General features: G+C 39.3%; 1 protein-coding gene across 10 annotated transcripts in view; it reads left to right on the plus strand.

Moving 5' to 3' along the window:
- ATP10B (ATPase phospholipid transporting 10B (putative)) overlaps positions 1-27,054 on the plus strand; it is a 252,935-nt gene that overhangs the window by 120,749 nt on the left and 105,132 nt on the right. For all 10 annotated transcript variants that reach the window (XM_026007667.2, XM_072756707.1, XM_072756712.1 and 7 more), the window contains 2 exons: positions 25,527-25,821; positions 26,812-27,006. In XM_026007667.2, the coding sequence (XP_025863452.1) occupies positions 25,547-25,821; positions 26,812-27,006 (470 nt within the window). In that variant the 5' untranslated portion in view covers positions 25,527-25,546. The remainder of the gene's footprint in view (positions 1-25,526; positions 25,822-26,811; positions 27,007-27,054) is intronic.

Below are 27,054 nucleotides of genomic sequence, written 5' to 3' on the forward strand. Positions count from 1 at the left end.
AGTTTTCAAAAGGGGATGAAGCTCTGAGGATCTAGACCCTTTTGTTCAAGAAGAAAGTATTGAAGAGCAAACCAATGGCCCAAGTGGTGTCACTTAGGTCATGTCAGCAAACCAAGGCTTAATACCAATTCCAGTTTCAGCTTCAACCTCCTCCAGAAAGGTAGTCTCAATTAGTATGTGAGGAATTCTCTGATCAGCATCATGGAGGTAATCTGCCATATGGGATCTCTCCATCCCCTGAAGGAAAATGTGGTAATACACCTAATAAGACCCTGCTCTTAAAAAAAAAAAAAAAAAAAAAAAAAAAAGACCCTGCTCTTCCCCCTAAAGGAAGATGCGCTGGTCTGGAACAATACTTTTTTTTTTCTTTTGCTAGTAACTTTCTTGCCCACCTTCCTTCCTATAATAACTTTCCATTTTATACAGCTCCTCGGAGCTCCCCACAACTTGCTAGATGGGATGCTGCCCAATTCATGAATTGCTTAATAAAACAGATTAGATCTTCAAAGTTTTGTTCATTAACAAGAGAAAAAAAAGCAAATGAACTACACAAAAGAAGAGAACTAGAAAACAGACATACCTGCTCTCAAAGACACACCAGGTCTTACCCTCCATCCAATTTATCAAATTTTAACATTGTCTCATTTTTGCTTTAGAGTTTTTGAAAGTTTATTGTGGATCCCTCTCTCATGCTTCTTCTTCCTCCTTCTCCAAACATAATTATTGTCCTAAATGTGATATTAGTTTTTATCATATGTTTTTCTACTGTAGTGTGTATATAAACCCACAAACAATGTATAGTATTCTTTCAAGTCTTATGTACATGGTATTTATGATAGAAACTCTTTGTTTCCTGCTCAATATTTATTTATTAGTTGACCCACTCAGTATTTACTTTTCTTCTTTATAGAGCAAGTAGTGTATTCTGGGCAGCAATGTACCCTACTAAAGGCTTACATTTACCACCTCCTCTTTCAGCTATAGGGACAGCCAGTGAGATGAAACAAAGGTCATTGGGCAGGGCTTCTGGGATGTGACTCAGCTGACAGATATACCTTTGCTCGTCCTCCTTTTTCCTTCTTACTTAGGACACTACCATGGTGGATGAAGCTCTAATACCTCTCTTTGGTTCATGACATCACCTTAAGATCAGAAACCAGTGCTAAGGGTGGCAGGACAGAAAATTCCTGGGTCCCTCATGAACTCGGAGCCTCTGAATCAGCCCTGGACTACTTACCTCAAGATTCATTTTATGTTGTAAATATGAATACAAATATAAATATCTTGTTCGAGGCACTTTTTGTTGTTAAATGTAGTTAAGTTCACCCTAAATAATAGAGAATCATACTAAATGACTCATCTTCAAAATTGAATTTTTTGCTCAACATTATATTTTTGTGCTCAGCATTCTGAGTTTATTTTATAAGGCAGGTATAGTGTTAAAATCACCAATTCTGGGTTAGACTGGCTGGTTTACAGCCCAATTCTGTCATTGATAGCTATGATTGTTGAGGGCAATTACTCATGTTTTTCTGTATCTTAGTTTGCTCATCTATAAAATGGGGATAAAAATAGAACCCCTGTCAGAGGACTGTTAAGAGAATTAAATGAATTCATATTTATATGCAAAGTACTTACAGTAGTACCTACAGTAAAATAATTAGACCTATAGAGAAGTATTAACTATTATTTTGCTATTTATCCATGATGATAATATAGTTCAGTTTTAAGTACCATGTAATATTTCATTTTATAAACATGCTATATTTTATTTTTTTCTCTTATGTTTGATGTTGTGTTTGAGTTGTTTCCAGTTTTTAACTTTTACTAAATGATGATGCATTGCACATTTCAAAATATATGCCCTGAATTTCTGAATATACAGATGTAGGTTTTTCCAGGGTATCTACCCAGAAGCAAAAATTCTGAGTCTAGGGACATGTGCACTTTCAGCCTGGCTTGATAATGCTAAATTGCTTTCCAAAGTAGTTGTAACAATTTGTATAAGAAAGTGCCCATTGCATTTCATCTTTGCCAAATCTCAGTGTAATTAGAATTTTGTGCCAATTTGTTGATACAGCAAGGTATCACTTTGTTGCTGTTTTAATTTGCATTTCCCTATTACTAAAAAGCTGGAAATAATTTCATGTGATTTGGAGACATTTGGGTTTCCTCTTCTGATAACACCCTGTTCCTATCATTTCTTATTTTTCTCCTGAGTTATCCTTTCCTTTTTGTAAACATAATAATGTTACAAACAACTTTTGCCAATCTTTGACTTGCCTTTCCACAATCTTTAGGGCACAGAAAATTTAATGCAGTCAAATCTATTAATCTTTAATTATTGGTGTCTTTGCCTTAAGAGTTTCCTCCCTGACACAAGGTCATAAGGATTTTCTTCTATATTTTTTATTGCACCTGGAATTTACTTTTCATGTGCAGTGTAAAGCAGAAATTTGTTGTTGTTGTTGTTATATGAGTTAACGATCTGAACACTATTGACTGAGTAGTCTGTCCACACTAATTTGTGAGGCCACATCTGTCACGTATCAAGTCCCCATATGTACACAAGCCTGTTGCCCAGCTCTCTGGTGTGTATCATCTGTCTATTTGCTATTTGGGTGCCAATACACACTGTCTGAACCTGTCTCCAAGGGGTCTTTAATCCATGAGATAATTCAGGAACCTTGGTTTGTTGGCATTGTACAGATAAATCAAATCATAGGATGGATTTTCCCCTGTTCGGGCAGCTCTTCCAGCACTATGTAGGACAAGTTTCAGTGCCACAGGGACACAGCAGAAGGGAGGAATAGATTTAACTCAAACTTGCCTTTTACCTCTCTTCTCTTCAGGAGATATATATATATATATATATATATATATATATATATATATATATACCCTGTGGTGATTCAGACTCCAAAATCCATACATGCACACCACCATCTGAGTCTATTCTACATGATGCTGTATTTGATAGTCCCCACCCCTGCCACATGGTTGAGCAACAAAGCTATTTGTCTTTCTAATGATCCAAAGGAAAAGAAAGTTGCCGAGGCAATATTTATAGCCTAGATAATATGAAGTGTTTGTGACAGAGACCATTATATTGGAGATATAAAACATCACCAAATCCCCGCATGCATGTCTTTAAAAAGATTGAGAAAATTGGAAATAAATTATCCACTTACCAAATGGAGTGTTATCTCCTTGGCTTTTTCATAAAAGGACAGAATGAAGTGATCCGGGAGTGGGAGAGAAGGTGAGTGTAGCTACCTACATTTGTTAATTTGCTTTTTTCTCAATTTCCTATATCAGAATAAGCCAACGTATCCTAGAAAGAATGCTAATTTTATCTTATAAATCAAATTTTAAAAAACCTGCAACACCCTAAAAATGCCTGATGGTTGCCAAACCCCCTGGGTACCAGAAAATGTCACTGGGTCTGCCTCAGCAGCCTCAACCACAATCAATCAGACAGGAACATAAAAAGCAAGGCCCAGTGGTTTTCCTAAGCATCCAGGATCTCTCACCAACTATTGAGGTTTAATGAAGAGAGAACTGAGCCCCAGGGACTAAGTCTTCAGAAGGGGAAGATTTCCTAGAGGCATGGACAGCTCCCAACTCCCATCAAATAGTCCAACCAGACCCATTACTCTGTCATTCTTCTTCCAGCTTGTGGTGGCAGATTGATTTATCACTGTGCTGCTTCTCCACATCTCCATGGGAGTATTCAAGGGGTGACACCTGTTTCTATACTTTTTTCTCTGTGTGTTTGTGTGTGTGTGTGTCTTTTCTCTCTTCTCCTGCCTCTGGGTTTACAGGTTTGTGGTTTTGTCATAGGAGATGACACCATGTTCTCCTTCACAATCTTACAGATCTCCTTCCACACATCCAAAATTAGTAACTTCTTTACTATAGGAAGCAGATTAACAATTATGGTATTGTTCTTCAGAAAGCTATCTGTGGATCTGTTTGCCCCTATCCTGAAGATAAAAAGTGCATATTGCAATAAACAAAAAATAATATGGGTTGTTGTCACCTGCCAATGCAAAGTCTCTGCCCAGAAATATTCTTGCTCGCAGTTTAATGAGTCTTATAACAACCAGGGAGCCTTTTCAGAATCTCAAATGAGGCAAAAAGAGATGATTGGTTATCATGGAGAGTCCAGACTTCCTGCCCCAAAAAGTCAGACTCCTAAGCACCTGTACCAGCTCAAGGGTCCTACTCATAGTGGGAGAACCAGAAGTAGTGTGGATCACACCAGAAAATCATTTAATATTGTTTCAAGTAGGGATAAAGGATTTTAAAACAAAGAAACAAACCATAAACCAACCTTTGACCAATTGAGTTTCTTGGTGCCAATGACCAAGTATCATTGGAGCACTGGGGTCAGGATCTGTACTATTCTCTAATTTAAAATGCTTTGTAATTTAAGAAATTTTTTAAATGCCCAGGTGAAACACAAATAAAGTCTGTAGTTTAGTTAATTATATTGTATTGATGTTAATTTCTTATCTTGGCAAATGTATCCTGATTCTATGAGATTAGGAGAATGTCAGGTAAAAGAACTCTCTGTATTATCTTTGCAACTTTTCTGTTAATTATTCTGAAATCAAAAATTTATTTTTAAATGAATCATCCAGGGCAATAACAGATATCTAAAATTATAGGAGCAAACACAAATGGCTCACACTGAGGTAGAAAAACCAAAAGCCAGACTGTCCAGACTGTGGATTAGGAAACTGACAATTCAACTGATTATCACCTAACTTTTCTTAATTTATTTTATTATTCCAGAGTAAAAGAGCCATTGGATTGATCTCTTACACATAGAAAAATTCAGAATTATTCATAGCCATACCCTGTAAGCCACAATTTCACCAAATATGAAAATTCAGTACAAATTTAATTCTGCAATCTTTTTTTTTTTTTTAAGAGCCCATTTATTTATTGATGAGAGACACAGAGATAGAAGCAGAGACAGGCAGAGGGAGAAGCAGGCTTCCTGCAAGGAGCCCCATGTGGGACTCAATCTGGGGACCTGAGGATCAGGCCCTGAGCCAAAGGCAGATGCTCAGCCACTGAGCCACCCAGGCATCCCTAATTCTGCAATCTTGTAGTTCACCCAGTCAGTATCAGTTCTGCTGTGTGCGAATATCACATTTCTAAGGAAATAGGGAACTAAAGAGTTCCCTAATAAATAAAACAGTGTATTGGAAGTAAAAATTTATATGAGATAATATTGAAAGATAAAGAATATTGAAAGCATATGAATTATGATCTTAGAACCACAGGGAGAGCTTTTGCTAAGAGATCTAAGAGCACCCTTTTATAAGTATTTTAGTCAGAAATGATCCTAAGCAGTTAAGGACATGTAATCCCATGTCATGGGGACAGAGTTTCAGAAACACTTCCCCAGTAATTTATCTATGTCAAAGATCCAGTCAGAGTCATTGAGATCTAAGAAGCCAGAAATCAAAAACCCTACTTCATAAATCAGAACAATTTTGTTTTTATGCTTTATAACAGATATTAGCTACAAACAAAATGAACTTCCAGTTTCTAATATTAGGAGAGGCAAGCATTAAAAAGTTCTAGGGAACAGATTCTGAGTGAAACTGTGCCATACCCTGTTGTTATTTAAAAGGATAAATTTCATTTATATTGACATTATATAGTATGCTACCTTGATTGTCTTATTCAAAATATTTTACATTCTCAAAACTTTGTCATAAGGAGGGGAACTTCTGCTATGAGGTCTCAAGTTCCTTAACCACAGATCCTTCTAAGTGGGCATATTGAGGAACTTCGTATCTATGGCTAAAAAGAACCACCATAATACCCCAATAGATTGTTTGGAGGATAAAATATAAGAGCAGAGTTGAAGTTCTTTGAAATTTTTAAAAATAATATTGCAAATGCATTTCTTATTTATCAAATCAAGTACCTCTTGGTGCCTATCATTATACTAGGGAAGGAGGTATAAAGTGCTGCTGGATCCCAAGAGGTGCTGGGGTAAAGTGATGACAGGACCCACCGGGCACTGGGGAAGAGTGGTGCCTGCTCCCAGAATACACTGGGGGGAGTCGTCAGTGGTGCCTGCTCCCAGAATGTTCTGGGGGAGTCAGTGATAACTGCTTTCAGGAGATACTGGGGGGTTAAAATGGTGACTGCTCCAAGAGACATGGAGGGTAGAGGGGTGACTACCCTGGAGAAGTCTTCATCCAGACAAGTCCATAGGTTCAATACATAGAACTAAGAGCTAAAATGGGATAAGGACAAAGTACTATGAAGCACATGAGTAACCCTTCAATCATACTTCAGGACCAAGGAAGGTTTCCTGGGGAGGGAACATCTAAGTCATAAAAATGAATGAAAATTAGCTAGGCTTTGGGGGAGGGGAGGGAGTGCTGCTGGTATTGGTCCCCACAGTGAGAGAGGCACAAAAGGAACTAAAATCATTTCCTATGACTAGGGCACAAAAGAGAAAAACAAGAGAAGCTGTATCTAGTTCAGGGAGGGAAGGACTTGTAATTTATGTTAAAGTTTTGTTCCTGGGATCCCTGGGTGGTGCAGTGGTTTAGCGCCTGCCTTTGGCTCAGGGTGCGATCCTGGAGACCCCGGATCGGATCCCACGTCGGGCTCCCGGTGCATGGAGCCTGCTTCTCCCTCTGCCTGTGTCTCTGCCTCTCTCTCTCTGTGTGACTATCATAAATAAATTTTAGAAAAAAAAAATAAAGTTTTGTTCCTTATTCTATCTGATTGAAAATTGAAAGCTAGAAAGGGTTTGAGCAAGGCAATGACAAATGAATTAACAATTTGATGACATCTTTCTGATTTCACTTTGGGAAAACAGGTTGGAGGGGAGAAAATATGGAAGCAAGGGGGAAAACTATGAAACTATCCAAGTAATTGAGGCAAGAGTAAGTTAGACTAATGTGATGGCAATGAACCCAGAGGAGAGTGGAGAGAACTGGCAGTAGGTTTATAGGTTAGAATCAACAGGACTTGGTAATTGATTGGATACATCAGGTATTAGATACATCCAGAAGAGGAATCAGAAACTTGGGCAACCGAAAGGGTAGTACCACCATTCCATGAGATAGGAACTGTGGACAGAAGCTGATATAGGAGTAAAGATAATGAGTCTCTTGGAGGCAAACTGAGATTGACATTCTTAATAGATATCCAGATGGTGATGCAATAGACCAATTGGATATATCTTAAAACTCCTCCTTATATTGGGAGTAGAAGTTTGGAACATGTGGAGGCCTTTTGAGAACATTGTCATTGCTATATTAATGTAAGAAGAGAGGAGAAATAATAAAGATGAGAGGGTTTAGTTATTTCTTTGGAAATATGAGAATGTTCAACCCAAAGCATGTATGAGAGAATAACTCAAAGAAACAGACTTATGAAAAAGACTCCAGTTCTGAAAAGAGAAAGGATCAGCCACTTAGCAATTGTGTGCTGTGAGATCTAACCTTTTATGGACAGGCTATCATCTGGGGAGGAAATAATCTGCTCTCTGGCAAGGTCCCTCATCAGAGTCACTTATCTCCTTGACTTCTGAAAAGTCAGGGTGGGAATTAAATCTGAAGCAAAAGTGTTAGAGACACACATGGGCCTGAGTGATTACCCACTCTGATTCCCTCATTCATAGTGGAAGGGCTAAGGTCCAGAGAGAGAAACCGACTTGCCCCCTGGTCACACATCTGGTCAGCAGGATGTATAAGCCAGGTGTCAGCTTGGCTTGGCTTACCCTGCCCTTTAAAATCCAAATTAGATGAACTTGAATCCCTATCCCATATCTTATAAAAAACCCTATGCTACCACTTACCCCCCAACTTCTGCAAATTCTTATGGGACTTATGTTTCTCTTTGTTATCTCTGGTTCTGATTTCCGGAATTTGCTAAGTTTCTCATTCTCTACTCTTTCTTGTGCCTCTTCTTTTATCTTCTCCCCTTGGCATTGAGCCAACCAAATATGGGAACAACTGTTTCTTGACTTCTAGACCTCTACCCCTAATCAAGTGTTATCATTTATACAAGGCCACTCTGTGTTATAAAATTTTCTGAACAATTTTAAAGAACATGAAAACACATTATATCATATTTCAATATCATACATATTTTTAGTGAATATTTGACCTTTAAAAAAAGTCCCATATATATAATGGAATAATATTTAGTCACAAAAAAAGAAAGAAATCTTGCAATTTGCAATAACACTGATGGCTCTTTTTTTTTTTTTTTAATTTATTATAGTCACAGAGAGAGAGAGAGAGAGAGAGAGAGAGAGAGGCAGAGACACAGGCAGAGGGAGAAGCAGGCTCCATGCACCGGGAGCCCGATGTGGGATTCGATCCCGGGTCTTCAGGATCACGCCCTGGGGCAAAGGCAGGCGCCAAACTGCTACACCACCCAGGGATCCCAACACTGATGGCTCTTAAAGGCCTTATACTTAGTGAAATAAATATTAAGTAATTTCACTTATGTGGAGTCTAAAAAAAAATGAGCTCATAGAAATAGTGAACAGGGATGCCTGGGTGGCTGAGTCAGTTAAGTGTCTGCCTTCGGCTTAGGTCATGATCCCGGGGCCCTGACATCAAGCCCCACATTGAGCTCCCTGCTCCACTGGGAGTCTGCTTTTCTCTCTCCTTCTGTCACTCCCCCTTGCTTGTGCTCTCTCTCTCATGTGCACTCTGTCAAATAAATAAATAAAAATAAAATCTTAAAAAAAATGACATAGAGAACACATTGCTGGCTGTCTGAGGTGAGGGTGCCTGGTATGGGTGAAATGGATGAAGGAGGTCAGAAAGTAAAAACTTCCAATTATAAAATAAATAAGTTCTGGGGATGTAACATACAACATAAGACTATAGTTAACAATATTGTATTGCATATTTGAAAGTTGCTAAGAAAGTAGATTTTGAATATTCTTGTTACAAGAAAAAATTATAACTATGTATGGTGATGGATGTTGACCAGACTTACAGTGGTGATCATTTTGCAATATATAGAATTATTGATTGAATCATTACGCTGGACACCTGAAACTATTGTAGTGTTATGTGGTAATTATACCTCAAAAAATTTTAAAAGTCCCTCTAGCCTTTTTCTGACAACACAAGCAGCAACTATCTTAATCTCTATTTCTTATACTCTTGCCAACTAATTTTCTCCTCCTTTCCTTCTCCCTTTCCTTCTTCCACTTTTGCGTTCCCTAGCCTTTCATACCAAGTGCTAATCAGCGTTTATTTCCTCCCTAAAGAAACTGGAGGTACTTGCTAAAATATCAGTTTTTCTCATTCCATTTTACAGATCTGGTCCTATTTGCTGGGCACTAAGCCAGGTATCTAGTCCTTTTGGCTTTGAGAAAACTTCCAAATTTCCCAAGTCCTGCGAGCTCGCTGCCTGCTTCACCTGTCTTTCCTGGAGGTATTAGCATGTAACTCACAGAATCATGCATATGTTTGGAGGGAGGTGAACTCAGCCAGTCAGTTTGTCCTATTGTCTTTTAATTGCTTTCAGCCCTGCAGACTTCAAACAACTTTCTTCATCCCTCAGCTCAGCACTGATTTATTCAGTTTGTGCAAGCAATTTGTTCACTTTTAATTAGACCCAACTTAATTATTTTGTCAGTAAAATAAACCAAAAGAATCTATAAAACAACTTTTAAGTGAAATCACATTTCTGCCTGGAGGGATATAAAAAATGAAATTATGCATCTCATTTTACCTGCCTCTTACAAAGAAAAGATTGCCTACATTGTCTTTTGATTTCCCAAGATCTTTTGCCTTTATTAAGAAGATACTTGGGAAATCAGGGTTGGAATAGAGGAAAGAAAATGGGTAAAGGTAGTTTTCAATCGAAAGCAGGTATGTAAGTGCATAAGCTAGAATCTCTTCAGGTTCATTCTTTGGCAGTCCCCAGTTTACAATGATCTGGGAGCTAAGGGTACAAATTTCCTACTCCATCCCTAGAGTTTCTAACTCAGTAGGTCTGAGAGGTAGGAACAAGAGACAGAGCTCCTCATTTGCCTATTCTTACACGTTCTGAATTCATCCCTGCTTCCAGATAAGTAGGCTTTCTTATTCACTAATTGACCACTTCTGCTTCTGCAGGAAGCTTGCCTTGTCCTACTCAGGGACTCAGATTTTCTTCTATCTTTGACAACTTTCAGAGCTTACTGTCTGTGTTTATACAATTCCCTATTGATAGCCTATCTGTTACCTTTCCTGTGTTACCTTGTCTCTCCAACCATCTTGTTGGGGTGGGAACTGTGAGTTATGGAACTTTTTCTTTGCATTTAGCTAAATACCCTCTATTCAGTTCCATGCTCACTCTGCTATGCTAGTGTTTCCAACCTTCCAAAGACTTTTGTCATCAAAGAATTTCATAACCTACACCTAAGAGTTGGTATAATTTTAGTATCACGGACTGAGAAAATATATACTAGCAAAAGCCTACCATGAAATCAGTAACACCTTTAAACAAATCAGCAATATATCCATTTCAACCATATCTTCTACACTTAAAAGTAGTGGCTCACATTTCCAACAACATGGGTGGAGCTAGAGAGTATATAAGCAAATTAAGTCAGAGAAAGACAACTATTATATGATTTCACACATATATGGAATTTAAGAAATGAAACAAACAAGCAAAAAGTAAAAAATAGAGAGAGGAAAACCAAAGAACGGGCTCTTAACTATAGAGATCAAACTGATGGTTACCAGAGGGGATCAGGGGAAAGGGAATGGGTATAATAGGTGATGGGGACGAAGGAGTGCACTTGTGATGAACACAGGGTGATATATAGAAGTCTTGAATTACTATATTGTATATCTGAAACTATTATAACACTGTGTGTTAAGTAAATGAAACTAAAATAAAAACTCAAAAAGAAAAAATGGTGGCTCACATAGCATATGTGTTCCATCTACAGACTATACCAGGAGCACACATGAATTCTCTAATATCTCACTATCATCAGCCTTAACTCAGGGCAGCATCTAAGGGACAGAATTTAGGGATCACTCTCTTGGCCTCAAATTTGAAGGAGGATACCCAAATAGAAGATATCAAAGTCTTTAGAAAGTCTAGGATCCCTTTCTTCAGCTGACAGGAAATAACGACAGGTCTGACTACATCCTAACTGCTGCACTGCATTGGATTAATCCTACACCCAATTCTACAGAGAAATGTCATTTAATCTAGGACGTGCAGAGACCACCAAAACTCACCAAAGATTCTGTATTCCCCACATAGCTCAGCCTCCCTTGTAGCTGAGGTTAGACCATATGGCTGATTCTGGCTATGCTCATTTGACTATGAGCAAAGTAATGTTGTTCACTCCTACCTCCCTATTATGGCTCTATTTAAAACCACATGTTGAGATAATGAGGCAAAGGGAATCCACCCCCCTGAGCCAATGGATTGAGAAGAGTTACTTTGGAGCTGCAAACTTTTCATAGGTTGTACTAAGCCACTGAGATTTGGGGCTTTGTCTCAGCCTGGACTATAGCCTTGCCTGACTAGGACACTAGGCAAAGCATGAAGAAAGGGCCTTCAAGGGAGAGGAACTACTAACCACCACCTAGATTCTCGCACATGTGCATGTATGCACATGTAGGGTGGAGGTAGGCAGGGGTAGCAGAGAAAAAGAGAATGCTTGGAGTATTTGAGAATATTGAGTAAGAAGAAAAGAGGTAGGTAGGACCTGGGTCACATAAAGTGTCATGTAGGCCACAGTGAGAGTCTGGGTTTTATATGAAAACAGCATTATCATTGAGAATATTAAGAAGAGACTTGACATGATCTGATTTGCACTTGGGAAAATAACTTTGGCTGTTATGGGAAACTAGGTTGGAAAGGGAGCAAGCAACGATGGAGGAACCTGATGGAAGTCTGTGCAGTTGTCTATACAAGATATGATAATGTCTTTTATTAGATTGGAAGGAAGCAGTAGAAATGTTGAGAAGCAGCTGTATTTGAAAAATATTTAGAAGGTGAAAATGGGTAGAATTTAAAAATAGATTGCCTGTTCATCAAAAAGAAAAGTGAAATCTTACCATTTGCAATGACATGGATGAACTACAAGGTATTATGCTAAGTGAAATAAGTCAGAGAAAGACAAATATAAAATTTTAGTCATATGTGGAATTTAAGAAACAAAACAGGTAAACATAGGGGAAGGGGGAAATATAATAAAAAGAAATCAGAGAGGGAGACAAAACAGAAGAGACTCTTAATTATAGGAAATAAACTGAAGGTTGCTGAAAGGGAGGTGGATGGAAGGGTGGGGTAACTGGGTGATGGCATTAAGGAGGGCACATGATGTGATGAGCATTGGGTGTTATATGCAACTGATGAATCACTAAACTCTATCTCTGAAACTAATAATACACTACGTGTTAATTAATTGACGTTAAATAAATTTAAAAATTAGATTGTAGCAAAAAAAGAAATAAAAAATAACTTCCAGGTCATTCAGGTAAAGGGAGATGCTATTCATAGGAATGGGGACTACTGGAACCAAAGTGAATTTTGGAAAGAATCCAAGGCTTTAGAAACGTCAAAGCTGTGATATCTAGAAAAGAAGAGAAGATGGCAAAGAAGCAGTGGGATACTTTTGACCAAAACCCATGAGAGAGGTCTGAGCTTCAAGTACACCTAGCGTGAGACCAGTACCTGGTAGGTACCTGGTGATGCCCTAAACTCCACAAACCTGAGAAGTAATGAAGTATAACATAGCAGACCATAGAACTTTCTTTTCATCTGTTTAAGAAACAATTGCTGTCTTTGAAAATCCGTTGGAGTAAGGCTCTTATGGACCAAGATGCTAAGAAAAAATCAGGGTAAATCACATTCACAAAAAAGACTAGTGATGGAGACTGAGTGTGGTATGCCATTGATGACTGTGTTCTGTAAAGATCTACCCTCTGATCACTTCCACAACAACCCATTCTGTAGGATTTCATTTGTCATGTGTTTTCATTATCTTCTACAGAAGTACATCCTTCTAATTAATTTCATTCAAGGTGACTGCTATTTCTTTCTCACTCTGCCTTCCCCTTTCACACTGGTCCCCACTCTCACCAGCCTCCAAACCCACAATCCACACCCCACCCTGTGCCGGGGGCTCAGACACATTTCTTATTCAATATTTCTTTCTCTCTGGAGGAAGTCAGCATCTGGCATCCTAATTATAGGACACGTTTTGTAGCCTGTGAATGAGGCACAATCACAGCTCTTACTCTTCCCATTGGGAAGGACATAGCACTTGCTGGTGCTTACAAGAACTGATTGCACACAGCAGCTGTATGTAGAATCCTGTAGCTGAGTACAAGGCAAATGAAGGCTCTGACGCTCTGTCATCCTAAGGCTTCTAGCCTCTGAATTCCACTGAAGAATAAGGTTTCCCCTTGGGCTGGCCATTCCTTTCCCAAGAATGCCTTATCAAACTTTCCCAGGCAGGTTCCAGAACTGGAAGCCCTAGTAAGGGGCTTTCAAACTGGGATTTCTGTTTTTGTGGCCTGCAACTAAACACGTTGCCTTGAATCTAAAATGTCATCAATTTAATATGTTGTGAGAGACACCTGGGGGGCTCAGTGGTTGAGCATCTGTCTTTGGCTCAGGTCGTGATCCTGTGGTCCTGGGATCGAGTCCCACATGGGGCTCTCTGCATGGAACCTGCTTCTCCCTCTGCCTGTGTCTCTCATGAACAAATAAATCTTTTTTAAAAAATGAATATGTTGTGAGGGTAAAAAGAAAAAAAGAAATATTACCATATCAATTATGTGACATATCCTAGGTTCAAAATATTAAAATGTGAAGAAAAAAGTACATCTTGGATTCTAACACATAGAGGTTTTTCTGAAAGGGGGGAGGAAGGAGTTTCCAGAGAGGTATTATTCTATTCCCCTTACTGTTGTTTCTCCATCTGTAAAATGGGTATAAGTAAAATAGGTAGAAGACTACTATTTAAAAGTAATTTCTTCAAGCAAATCCAATCAGAATAAGTGGGGAAAAAACAAAATGAATAGGGAATTGGTAATAAGCTTGTTGTATTACAAATCTTTCCTTGATCTCAGAGAATGGATAGGAATCAGGTTCTTTGGATTTTTTATTTAATTTAGGATTGATGAAAAACCTTTTGTTGCTGCTGCCTTTGTTGTTTTGACACTTTGGGAAACAAACACAAAACTTGCAAAACATATTAGCAGCCTTTCTTGCATTAGTAGATAAGCATCAAATGATGGAAATGACTGACACTTTCTCTATAATTGGTGATGTTTCTGAACCTGGTTCTCAGAATAGCAAAGAGAGATATAGAAGGTCTAGGACAACATTGTGATAATGAGCCAACCATTTTTATTTCAATAAAAGTAGGTCCATGTCAGTGTCTTGAAAAAATAATATATATCAAACCCCTAATTTCAGATATCAATATTATACCATTGTTATAGTCAACGTTATATCAGTGTTAGTCAGTTTTTAAGCTTTTAAACAGTGAGCTGACTTGACTTGCACTTAATAAAACAAATGACCTTTGAGTATGGAAAAATTGGAAAGATGATTCAAGAATGATTGCATTTTGGGGAAAACTGATATAATTGATTAAGGACATACTAACCCTGATTATTTTAAGGTGGCTATTGTTTGTTAACTACATGTCTAAGAGGAAATTATTTTATGAGATTTACACATTTTGTAGCACTCATGGTAGAATGTCTTTTAAAAACCCCTGTAGTTTATTGAAGGCCAAAGTTTCTTAGATTCTAATTAATTCTAGTATCAAAATAGTGTGCTGCTTATCAAGAATCTAAGTGTAGAATAAATTTAATTTTATAGGGTTTTTTTTTCCTTCATGATCCTGCTTAACTGATATAATTCTTAAAGAACTGGACATGAAGGGAAAATAATTCTCTAGTCTCCACTTATTACTGTTTACTAGCCTTAACTTGAATTTTCTTGCAATTTTTAAAATCAATATTTGCTCTAGCCACCAGACAATTGCAAATGTGGCTTCTTCCTAGGATACTCTTACTTCCAGTCATACACACACACACACCACAAACACACTTATTCCATACAGTTGCCTCTCATTCATCCCCCTGATCAGAGACAAGGTCACATCCCTCAGTAATGCCCTGTTCTCCTTTGTGGCACTTACCATGGTTGGTGAATACACAGTTGACTCCTGAAGAGTGTGTGGGTTAGGGAGACAGGCATCCCACCCAGTCAAAAATCCACGTATAACTTTTGACTCCAAAACTTAACCACTAATAATCTATTGTAGACTAGAAACCTATTGGAAACATAGTCAATTAGCACATATTTTTTTATGTTATATGTATTACATATTGTATTCTTACAATGAAGTAAGCTGGAGAAAAAAAAAATGTTATTGGGACACCTGGGTGGCTCAGCGATTGAGCATTTGTCTTTGGCTCAGGGCGTGATCCCAGATTACGGGGATGGAGTCCCGCATCAGGACTGCATGGAGCCTGCTTCTCCCTCTGCCTGTGTCTCTGGCTCTGTCTCTCATGAATAAATAAATAAAATCTTTAAAAAAAAAAGAAAATTTATTTAAAAAATCATAAGAGAGGGGTACCTGGGTGGCTCAGTGGTTGAACATCTGCCTTTGGCTCAGGTTGTTATCCTGGGGTCCTAGGATCAAGTTCCGCATTGGGTTGCCTGCATGGAGCCTGCTCCTCCCTCTGCCTGTGTCTCTGCCTCTCTCTGTCTCTCATGAATAAATAAATAAAATCTCTAAAAAATCATGATATGATTTTTACAGTATGTATTTATAAATACATTTACAGTACTATGTTGTATCAAAAAATCCACATATAAGCATACACATGTGGTTCAAACCCATGTTGTTCAAGGGTCAACTTTATATTTATTTCTTTGAGTATGTGTTTGGCATCTGTCAGCCTCATTAGAGTGCAAGCTCCAGAAGAAAAGAGATGGATGTGTAAGTTTTACTCACTTAGTACAAAACAAATATTTTTTGGTTCAGTGAATGACTGGTTGGTTGACCCCAACAGTGAAACTGGAATTTGCTAAAGATGGGGTTTACTTGGTTCATTAAAATAAAAAATGAAAAGAACTGGGGCTAATTGGAATATGGGCCAGGCAAGATGGAGAAAATCAGGGAACAAGAACAGGATTTCTCAGTAAATTGTAATTAACTCAGTATGTTAGGCTAATGGTCCACCAAATAGAAATATACCCCCTACCATCTAGAGGACATTCTGCCCAGGTGAAAATGATAGTGGTGCTAGAAAGAATTACTACTTCAAGCCATAAGGATCTGAGTGTGATTTAATAAAACTAGAAACTTCTCAAGTTTATTGTTAATGAGAGGTTCCATTTCAGAAAAATAGAATAAAAGACTTTATAACTGGATGGACCCCATAGAGTTACTTCAGACATGCCCCGCCCTTTATGCAAGCAGTAATAAACCACACCTCAGATAAAAGGATTACACAATCCCCCTTTGCTTCTTGTTCTACTTTTGGAAAGAAGTAACTTACTTGGAAGAAAGAGGAAGCATTGGGTTAAGGAGCTGCCTTCCTATCCTATCCTGGCCCCACCCAGCCCATTCTTGTGTGCTTTAGCCAAAATAAAGCCTGGGATCCACAACCCTGGTCAGGTGTTTACCCTGCCTAAAGTTCTTCCTTTCTACTCTCAGCATAACAGCCTTAACAAGGCCAGCTGGTCCTTGTCTGTCCCTCCAGCATCAACTTTCGCTGTTCTTTGTCTCTCACTTCATGTATTCTATAGGGCATGCTTATGAACTTTGTTTCTAGAACCAGTTCTGCCTGGAACATCCCTGCACAACCTTCCAACCTAGTATACATATACATGTATACATATACACACACATATACAATGGTTATTTTCTGAACCATTGAAACATCTTGCCTGTTTACCCATAACTACTTTAGGGTGAATTTCCTAGGAACAAGAACATTTTCATTTATAATCACAATATAATTATTATAATGGGGAAATTTGACATTATTAAAATACTATTACTAGTCCTGAAATCATTTTTAAATGTTATGAATTGTCTATTTATGTCCTTTATGCCTATTTTATCTCCCCCCCCCAGGCCAGGATCCAGCCCAAGATCACACATTACATTTACTTATCATATCTTTTAGTCAGAAAGTTTCCCTGCCTTTCTTTGACTTTTAACATTTAACACCTTTGACATTAATTAATTATTTTGTAAAATAATCCCCAGTTTGAGGCTTTTCAATATTTCCTTGTGACTACCACAAAAATGATGCCATGTCCTTGGTTCATCATAACAGGAGGTACAGAATGTCAGGTTATACCATGTTGGTGATTTTGCTTTAATGTCTTGGGTAAGGTGGTGTCTGCCTTTACTGCAATAATTCTTTTTTTTTTTTTGGCATTGTAATTAATAATTTGGGGGAAGATACCTTGAAACTATAGAAATATTTGGTTCCTCATCAAATTTAAGTTCACTTGTTTGGCATCCATTTTACATCTGCTTTATTTTTAAGAAAGCTTATTTTACAATGTTAATAAAGAAAAGCAAAGGATGTGGTATAAATAATGGACTTTTTAATCCACCCCACCTAAAATACCTGCTTCTGCCATATCAATCCAATCTTCCTTTATGAAGTCCTTATTACCTTCAGTTAAGAGAAGTCTGATATGTATGACATTAGCCACAGCAAGATTTCTCATTTGCATTTTCAACTCTATTCATGAATTATCTTTTCATTTCTTTTTCTTTTATAATAATAAAAAAATCCATCAAAGGGACATTTTTTATAATGAGAAAGAAAATATGTAATATTATTTCTAGCTTACCATATGTCATAATATTGCTTTTGGCCACATTATGATGGGCATCAGTAATTGCATTTATTTTTTCATGCTTGCTACAAGGGTTCACTTAAGACTCTGAAGAGCTCTTCTGGATTGAAAATCATTTGGATTGATTAAACTCATGAGGAGAATTATGATAAGGGTCAGATCATATGGGCATCAGAAGGTAAAATGTTAACATTTAAACTAGAAATGGAACTTTTTCTCTTTAAAGAATCATATTTTCAATGACAGGTGAGCTTTCTGATTGTAAGATTAATAATACCTGACGTTCATTCATCCATTTATTCAAAAGAAAATTATCCTGTGAGCCTACTAAGTGAGAACCCTCATCACATACGACTTCTTACAAAGAATGTATTTGAATATCCTTCAGGGTCTTTAAGCAAGGATGGCCAGAAGGAAACTTGATGGCTTGCTTATAGGTTCCATTAAAAGAGCTCAAGAACTGGAATATCCTAGAAAACGTAGTATTTGTCCACCATCTAGGAGGATTATCTGAATAAGTGCTCAGTTTCAGAAACTACTAAATGGAGTTGGAGAGGAAGGAAGGGGTCTCCCACCTTCACCCCCAGTCAACCACACTGAAAAAGAAAAAAAAAAAGTGTACATAGAATGACATTCTGTATGGCCCAGTCACCTCAGGCCAAAGTTTCCTAGGAAAGAAACTGTCTCCTCTGTCCCACCTATAACTCTCATTTGAGGTACTGACCACAAATGAGGTTCCCCAAAATATCAGTACCAGAAAATTTTATTTTTTTTAAATTTTTTATTTTTTTTAATTTATTTTTTATTTGTGTTCAATTTACCAACATACAGAATAACCCCGTGCCCGTCACCCATTCACTCCCACCCCCCGCCGTCCTCCCCTTCTACCACCCCTAGTTCGTTTCCCAGAGTTAGGAGTCTTTATGTTCTGTCTCCCTTTCTGATATTTCCCACACAATTCTTCTACCTTCCCTTATATTCCTTTTCACTATTATTTATATTCCCCAAATGAATGAGAACATATAATGTTTGTCATTCTCCGATTGACTTACTTCACTCAGCATAATACCCTCCAGTTCCATCCACGTTGAAGCAAATGGTGGGTATTTGTCATTTCTAATGGCTGAGTATATTCCATTGTATACATAGACCACATCTTCTTTATCCATTCATCTTTCGATGGACAGCGAGGCTCCTTCCACACTTTGGCTATTGTGGACATTGCTGCTAGAAACATCGGGGTGCAGGTGTCCCGGCGTTTCACTGCATCTGTATCTTTGGGGTAAATCCCCAACAGTGCAATTGCTGGGTCGTAGGGCAGGTCTATTTTTAACTCTTTGAGGAACCTCACACAGTTTTCCAGAGTGGCTGCACCAGTTCACATTCCCACCAACAGTGTAAGAGGGTTCCCTTTTCTCCGCATCCTCTCCAACATTTGTGGTTTCCTGTCTTGTTAATTTTCCCCATTCTCACTGGTGTGAGGTGGTATCTCATTGTGGTTTTGATTTGTATTTCCCTGATGGCAAGTGATGCAGAGCATTTTCCCATGTGCATGTTGGCCATGTCTACGTCTTCCTCTGTGAGATTTCTCTTCATGTCTTTTGCCCATTTCATGATTGGATTGTTTGCTTCTTTGGTGTTGAGTTTAATAAGTTCTTTATAGATCTTGGAAACTAGCCCTTTATCTGATAGGTCATTTGCAAATATCTTCTCCCATTCTGTAGGTTGTCTTTGAGTTTGGTTGACTGTATCCTTTGCTGTGCAAAAGCTTCTTATCTTGATGAAGTCCCAATAGTTCATTTTTGCTTTTGTTTCTTTGCCTTCGTGGATGTATCTTGCAAGAAGTTACTGTGACCGAGTTCAAAAAGGGTGTTGCCTGTGTTCTCCTCTAGGGTTTTGATGGAATCTTGTCTCACATTTATATCTTTCATCCATTTTGAGTTTATCTTTGTGTATGGTGAAAGAGAGTGGTCTAGTTTCATTCTTCTGCATGTGGATGTCCAATTTTCCCAGCACCATTTACTGAAGAGACTGTCTTTCTTCCAATGGATAGTCTTTCCTCCTTTATTGAATATTAGTTGACCATAAAGTTGAGGGTCCACTTCTGGGTTCTCTATTCTGTTCCATTGATCTATGTGTCTGTTTTTGTGCCAGTACCACACTGTCTTGATGACCACAGCTTTGTAGTACAACCTGAAATCTGGCATTGTGATGCCCCCAGATACGGTTTTAATTTTTAAAATACCCCTGGCTATTCAGGGTCTTTTCTGATTCCATGCAAATCTTAAAATAATTTGTTCTAACTCTCTGAAGAAAGTCCATGGTATTTTGATAGGGATTGCATTAAACGTGTATTTTGCCCTGGGTAACATTGACATTTTCACAATATTAATTCTGCCAATCCATGAGCATGGAATATTTTTCCATCTCTTTGTGTCTTCCTCAATTTCTTTCAGAAGTGTTCTATAGTTTTTAGGGTATAGATCCTTTACCTCTTTGGTTAGGTTGATTCCTAGGTATCTTATGCTTTTAGTTGCAATTGTAAATGGGATTGACTCCTTAATTTCTCTTTCTTCAGTCTCATTGTTAGTGTATAGAAATGCCACTGATTTCTGGGCATTGATTTTGTATCCTGCCATGCTACCAAATTGCTGTATGAGTTCTAGCAATCTTGGGGTGGAGGCTTTTGGGTTTTCTATGTAGAGTATCATGTCATCGGCGAAGAGGGAGAGTTTGACTTCTTCTTTGCCAATTTGAATGCCTTTAATGTCTTTTTGTTGTCTGATTGCTGAGGTGAGGACTTCCAGTACTATGTTGAATAGCAGTGGTGAGAGTGGACATCCCTGTTTTGTTCCTGATCTTAGGGGAAAGGCTCCCAGTGCTTCCCCATTGAGAATGATATTTGCTGTGAGCTTTTCGTAGATGGCTTTTAAGATGTTGAGGAATGTTCCCTCTATCCCTACACTCGGAAGAGTTTTGATCAGAAATGGATGCTGTATTTTGTCAAATGCTTTCTCTGCATCTAATGAGAGGATCATATGGTTCTTGGTTTTTCTCTTGCTGATATGATGAATCACATTGATTGTTTTATGGGTGTTGAACCAGTCTTGTGTCCTGGGGATAAATCCTACTTGGTCATGGTGAATAATTTTCTTAATGTACTGTTGGATCCTATTGGCTAGTATCTTGTTGAGAATTTTTGCATCCATGTTCATCAGGGATATTGGTCTATAATTCTCCTTTTTGGTGGGGTCTTTGTCTGGTTTTGGAATTAAGGTGATGCTGGCCTCATAGAACGAATTTGGAAGTACTCCATCACTTTCTATCTTTCCAAACAGCTTTAGGAGAATAGGTATGGTTTCTTCTTTAAACGTTTGATAGAATTCCCCTGGGAAGCCATCTGGCCCTGGACTTTTGTGTCTTGGGAGGTTTTTGATGACTGCTTCAATTTCCTCCCTGGTTATTGGCCTGTTCAGGTTTTCTATTTCTTCCTGTTCCAGTTTTGGTAGTTTGTGGCTTTCCAGGAATGTGTCCATTTCGTCTAGATTGCCTAATTTATTGGTGTATTGCTGTTCATAATATGTTTTTAAAATCGTTTGTATTTCCTTGGTGTTGGTGGTGATCTCTCCTTTCTCATTCATGATTTTATTAATTTGAGTCTTCTCTTCTTTTTAATAAGGCTGGCTAGTGGTTTATCTATCTTATTAATTCTTTCAAAGAACCAACTCCTGGTTCTGTTGATCTGTTCCACAGTTCTTCTGGTCTCGATTTCGTTGAGTTCTGCTCGAATCTTTACTAACTCTCTTCTCCTGGGTGTAGGATCTATTTGCTGTTTTTTCTCTAGCTCCTTTTTGTGTAAGGTTAGCTTTTGTATCTGAGTTCTTTCCAGTTTTTGAATGGATGCTTGTATTGAGATGTATTTCCCCCTTAGGACTGCTTTTGCTACATCCCAAAGATTTTGAACAGCTGTATCTTCATTCTCATTAGTTTCCATGAATCTTTTTAATTCTTCCTTAATTTCCTGGTTGACCCTTTCATCTTTTAGCAGGATGGTCCTTAACCTCCACGTGTTTGAGGTCCTTCCAAACTTCTTGTTGTGATTTAGTTCTGATTTCAAGGCATTGTGGTCTGAGAATATGCAGGGGACAATCCCAATCTTTTGGTATCATTTCAGACCCGATCTGTGACCCAGTATGTGGTCTATTATGGAGAAAGTTCCATGTGCACTTGAGAAGAATGTGTATTCAGTTGAGTTTGGATGTAAAGTTCTGTAGATATCTGTGAAATCCATCTGGTTCATGTATCATTTAAAGCTCTCGTTTTGGGGGATCCCTAGGTGGTGCAGCGGTTTGGCACCTGCCTTTGGCCCAGGGTGCGATCCTGGAGACCCGGGATCGAGTCCCACATCGGGCTCCCGGTGCATGGAACCTGCTTCTTCTTCTGCCTATGTCTCTGCCTCTCTCTCTCTCTCTGTGACTATCATAAATAAATAAAAGTTTAAAAAAATAAATAAAATAAAGCTCTCGTTTCTTTGGAGATGTTGTGCTTAGAAGACCTATCGAGTATAGAAAGAGCTAGATTGAAGTCACCAATGTAAGTGTATTATTATCTAAGTATTTCTTCACTTTGGTTATTAATTGATTTAAATATTTGGCAGCTCCCACATTCGGGGCATATATATTGAGGATTGTTAAGTCCTCTTGTTGGATAGATCCTTTAAGTATGATATAGTGTCCCTCTTCATCTCTCACTAGTCTTCGGGGTAAATTTTAGTTTATCTGATATAAGGATGGCTACCCCTGCTTTCTTTTTGAGGACCATTCGAATGGTAAATGGTTCTCCAACCTTTTATTTTCAGGCTGTAGGTGTCCTTCTGTCTAAAATGAGTCTCTTGTAGACAGCAAATAGATGGGTCCTGCTTTTTTATCCAGTCTGAAACCCTGCGCCTTTTGATGGGGTCATTAAGCCCGTTCACGTTCAGAGTTACTATTGACAGATATGAGTTTAGTGTCACGATGATATCTATTCAGTCCTTGTTTTTGTGGATTGTTCCATTGAACTTCTTCTTAAAGGGGAATTTTAAGAGTCCCCCTTAAAATTTCTTGCAGAGCTGGTTTGGAGGTCACATATTCTTTCAGTTCCTGCCTGTCTTGGAAGCTCTTTATCTCTCCTTCCATTTTGAATGAGAGCCTTGCTGGATAAAGTATTCTTGGTTGCATGTTCTTCTCATTTAGGACCCTGAATATATCCTGCCAGCCCTTTCTGGCCTGCCAGGTCTCTGTGGAGAGGTCTGCTGTTACCCTAATACTCCTCCCCATAAAAGTCAGGGATTTCTTGTCTCTTGCTGCTTTAAGGATGTTTTCTTTATCTTTGGAATTTGCAAGCTTAACTATTAAATGTCGAGGTGTTGAACGGTTTTTATTGATTTTAGGGGGGGATCTCTCTATTTCCTGGATCTGATCTATTTCCTGGATCTGAATGCCTGTTTCCCTTCCCAGATTAGGAAAGTTTTCAGCTAGGATTTGTTCAAATACATATTCTGGCCCTCTGGCCCTTTTGGCGCCCTTGGGAACCCCAATTAAACATAGGTTTTTCTTCCTCAGGCTGTCGTTTATTTCCCTTAATCTATCTTCATGGTCTTTCAATTGTTTGTCTCTTTTTTTCTCAGTTTCCCTCTTTGCCATCAACTTGTCTTCTATGTCACTCACTCGTTCTTCCACCTCGTTAACCCTCGTCGTTAGGACTTCTAGTTTGGATTGCATCTCATTCAATTGATTTTTAATTTCTGCCTGATTAGCTCTAAATTCTGCAGTCATGAAGTCTCTTGAGTCCTTTATGGTTTTTTCTAGAGCCACCAGTAGCTGTATAATACTGCTTCTGAATTGGCTTTCTGACATTGAATTGTAATCCAGATTTTGTAACTCTGTGGGAGAGAGGACTGTTTCTGATTCTTTCTTTTGAGGTGAGGTTTTCCTTCTAGTCATTTTGCTCAGTGCAGAGTGGCCAAAAGCAAGTTGTATTGGGAAAAGGAGAAAAAGAGAGGAGAGAAAGAAGGAAAGAAAAGAGAAAAAGAAAAAAGGAAGAAAAATAGAAAAAAAAAGAAGAAAAAGAGAAAGGAAAAGAAAGAAAGGAAAAAAAGGGTGGGGGAAGGAAACAAATCAAAAAGCAAAAAAAACCTGACAAACAAAAACAAAACAAAACAAAACAAAATAACAACAACAACAACAACAAAACCACGGGGAGTATCTTCTGATTCTGTGTACTTTAAGTCCCTTGACTTCCCCTGGAACTGGTCCATCTCGCTGGTCTTCTGGGGGAGGGGCCTGCTGTGCTGATTCTCAGGTGTTAGCACTTGGGGGAGCTGCTCTGCCCCCTGCCTGGTGCAGGGCTCAGTGGGGGTTGTTCACCCCGTGAGGCCCCGGGAGGAAGCCACAGTGGCGGGGCCAGCTCTGCAGCCCTGGAGTCAGCTCCCGCAGTAACTCCGGGGCTCTCCGCCTGCAGGGCCTGGAGGCTCCGGGGCGGGGCCGCTGATCTGCTCAGCTCCGGGCAGGAGCGTCCTTGCTGTCCTGGGCCCTCCCGGCCTCTGCCTGTCCCCGGGGGGAGGCCGGATCCTGGGCTGTGTCCCGGCGCCCTCTGCCCCGGGGCCTGTGCTGCTGGATTCGCGCTCCTGCCCCGCAGCCCCCTCCGCGGAGCCGCCGCCCGAGCCCCTCCGAGCTGCTCCGGGTCCCGCCGTGCGCGCTGCAGCCCTTAGGGAGCTCGGGATCCTCTCCCCGGGGCGCAGGTGCCTGTTAGTGTCCCCGGGAGCCCGAGGGCATCCCCGCCCTCCAGGGTCCTGCTCCACCTCCCTGCGAGCCCCTTTCCGCCCGGGAAGGTTGGTGCATCTCCTGCTCCTCCGGGACGGGGCTCTCCTGTCCTGGGGACACTCGCCCCGGCCTCAGCCCGGCTCCTCGCGGGGCCCCTCCCCCTTGGAGGCCTTTTGTTTCTTTATTTCTTTTTTCCCATCTTCCTACCTTGATAGAAGCGCGAACTCTTCTCACTGTAGCATTCCAGCTGGTCTCTCTTTAAATCTCAGGCCGAATTCGTAGGTTTTCAGGATGATTTGAATGTTTTCTAGGTAATTTGGTGGGGACAGGTGATTTGGGGACCCTACTCTTCCGCCGTCTTGCCCCTCCTCCCAGAAAATTTTAGAGCTAGAAAACACCTTTCCCTTTAAGACATGGGTCCGCATACTTTTCTGTATTCCTTAAAAAGTTTGTGAAAAAATTAGAAGACTAGTTTTCCTCATAGTACAGTGAGGACACTGAAGACCATGAAAGAAGAGGGACAGCCCAATGTTACAAAGATACAGATCTCATTCTGACCTCTAGGGCCATAGCCCACAGGGCCATACTTTTCCTGATAGGCCCAACAAGGTCATCAGCACCCTCCCTGTATCTTAAATGCTTTCATGGTGCTTATCATGGTGCTTTTTGTGTATTTATATGATTATTTGCTTTATGTCTCTCATTCTTGAACATATGGTTTCTGGGATTGAACCTATTTTTCTGACTTTGTATCCCAGAATCTATCTTGGATGGATGAGTGGACAAGTGGTAAGCCAGTATACCACATATTTACTTCTGACCATGGCAACTACATGTGTCTGTTTTCAGATCATAACTTACTGCCAGAAATGGCTCTTTCAGTGGACTCATCTTGGCACCGGTGGCAATGGCGAGTCAGAGATGCACTCCCTCAGTCTCCATCAGAAGCCACACCACTGTTGTCCCAAGAGAAGGGGAGGCAAAGCTACAACCTGACACAGCAGCGGGTCGTGTTCCCCAACAACAGCATGTGCCACCAAGATTGGGCAGAGGTCTCCAGGAGATACTCCGGCAACAGAATCTGCACAACCAAATATACCTTCCTCACCTTCCTGCCGCAGAATCTCTTTGAGCAGTTCCATAGGTACAGAACCACTTAGCTAAATAATATGTGCTTTAACCAAGTTTTTGCCAGTATTTCTGGACAAAGATGTTGCCCTCTGGGCCACCTATCCTTTAATATCTAAATGCATATATCTTGAAAAGACTTGTCATTCATTTGCTCATTCATTCATTCAATAAATAGCAGATTCTAATCTGTGTTAGGGCATGTGTTAGCTGCTAGAGATACATGAGGGGGAAAAAAAAAGGAGAGAGAGATAGTCCTGACTATACTTTCTAGTAAAAGAAACAGATTTAATTTTAAGAATTGTGTAAACTGATGTAAAATTAGAACTTAGATAAATACTTCCACGGAGAGGTATATGTAATCTTAGAGTGAAAGAGAGATCTGCCCTTGTTAAGAAATTCAGAAAAGACTTCCAGGAGAAAGTGACAATTGAAGTATAACCTGAAAGAAGAGAATGCATTAACTGGGTAAAAACAAAAGTCAGGAAGGGAGCCAGGGGAATGTTCTTGCCAACAAACCTTCATGTGCAAAGACATAGTAGCAAGAGGGAGAAAGATGCACTTGGAAAACCTAAAAATGTAAGCCATAATTTTGAGTTAGTACATGAAAGATCATCTTTTAATTATAAAGCAAAATATCTACCTAGATATCATCCTAAATTTGTATATCAAGCTATAATTCATTTAACAACTACTATGATTGAGAACCCTCTATTGTGTGTGTAACAAATATTATCCTTTGTAATATTTATATGAGTCCTTTAAAGTAGGTAGTGGTATCCCCATTTTATACAAGTTGAAACAAGCCCCAGAAAGTCACAAAACTAGTGAACAGTTCGAGTTTGAATATAACTGCATGTGGCTTTAAATTCCTTACCATAATTCAAAGTGACACTGAAAGAGAATGTCACTTTAGTTGGTAAGGGCCAACAGTAGGGAAGAAATAGTGTGGAGAGTATATTTTCTTCCCCATGGTTTTCACTCACACTTTTCTTGCTCCTTCCAGGTGGGCTAACCTCTATTTTCTGTTCCTGGTGATTCTGAACTGGATGCCCTCGATGGAAGTTTTCCACAGAGAAATCACCATGTTACCATTGGCCATTGTACTGTTCATCATCATGGTCAAGGATGGCATGGAGGACTTCAAGAGACATCGTTTTGATAGAGAGATCAACTGTTCCAACATCTGGATATATGAAAGGTAAGAGAAATCATCCGTCTGTTTGCTTTCTTGAGAATAGGTTATAGA

Source organism: Vulpes vulpes, chromosome 4, assembly GCF_048418805.1.
Source record: "Vulpes vulpes isolate BD-2025 chromosome 4, VulVul3, whole genome shotgun sequence".
Classification (NCBI taxonomy): domain Eukaryota; kingdom Metazoa; phylum Chordata; class Mammalia; order Carnivora; family Canidae; genus Vulpes; species Vulpes vulpes.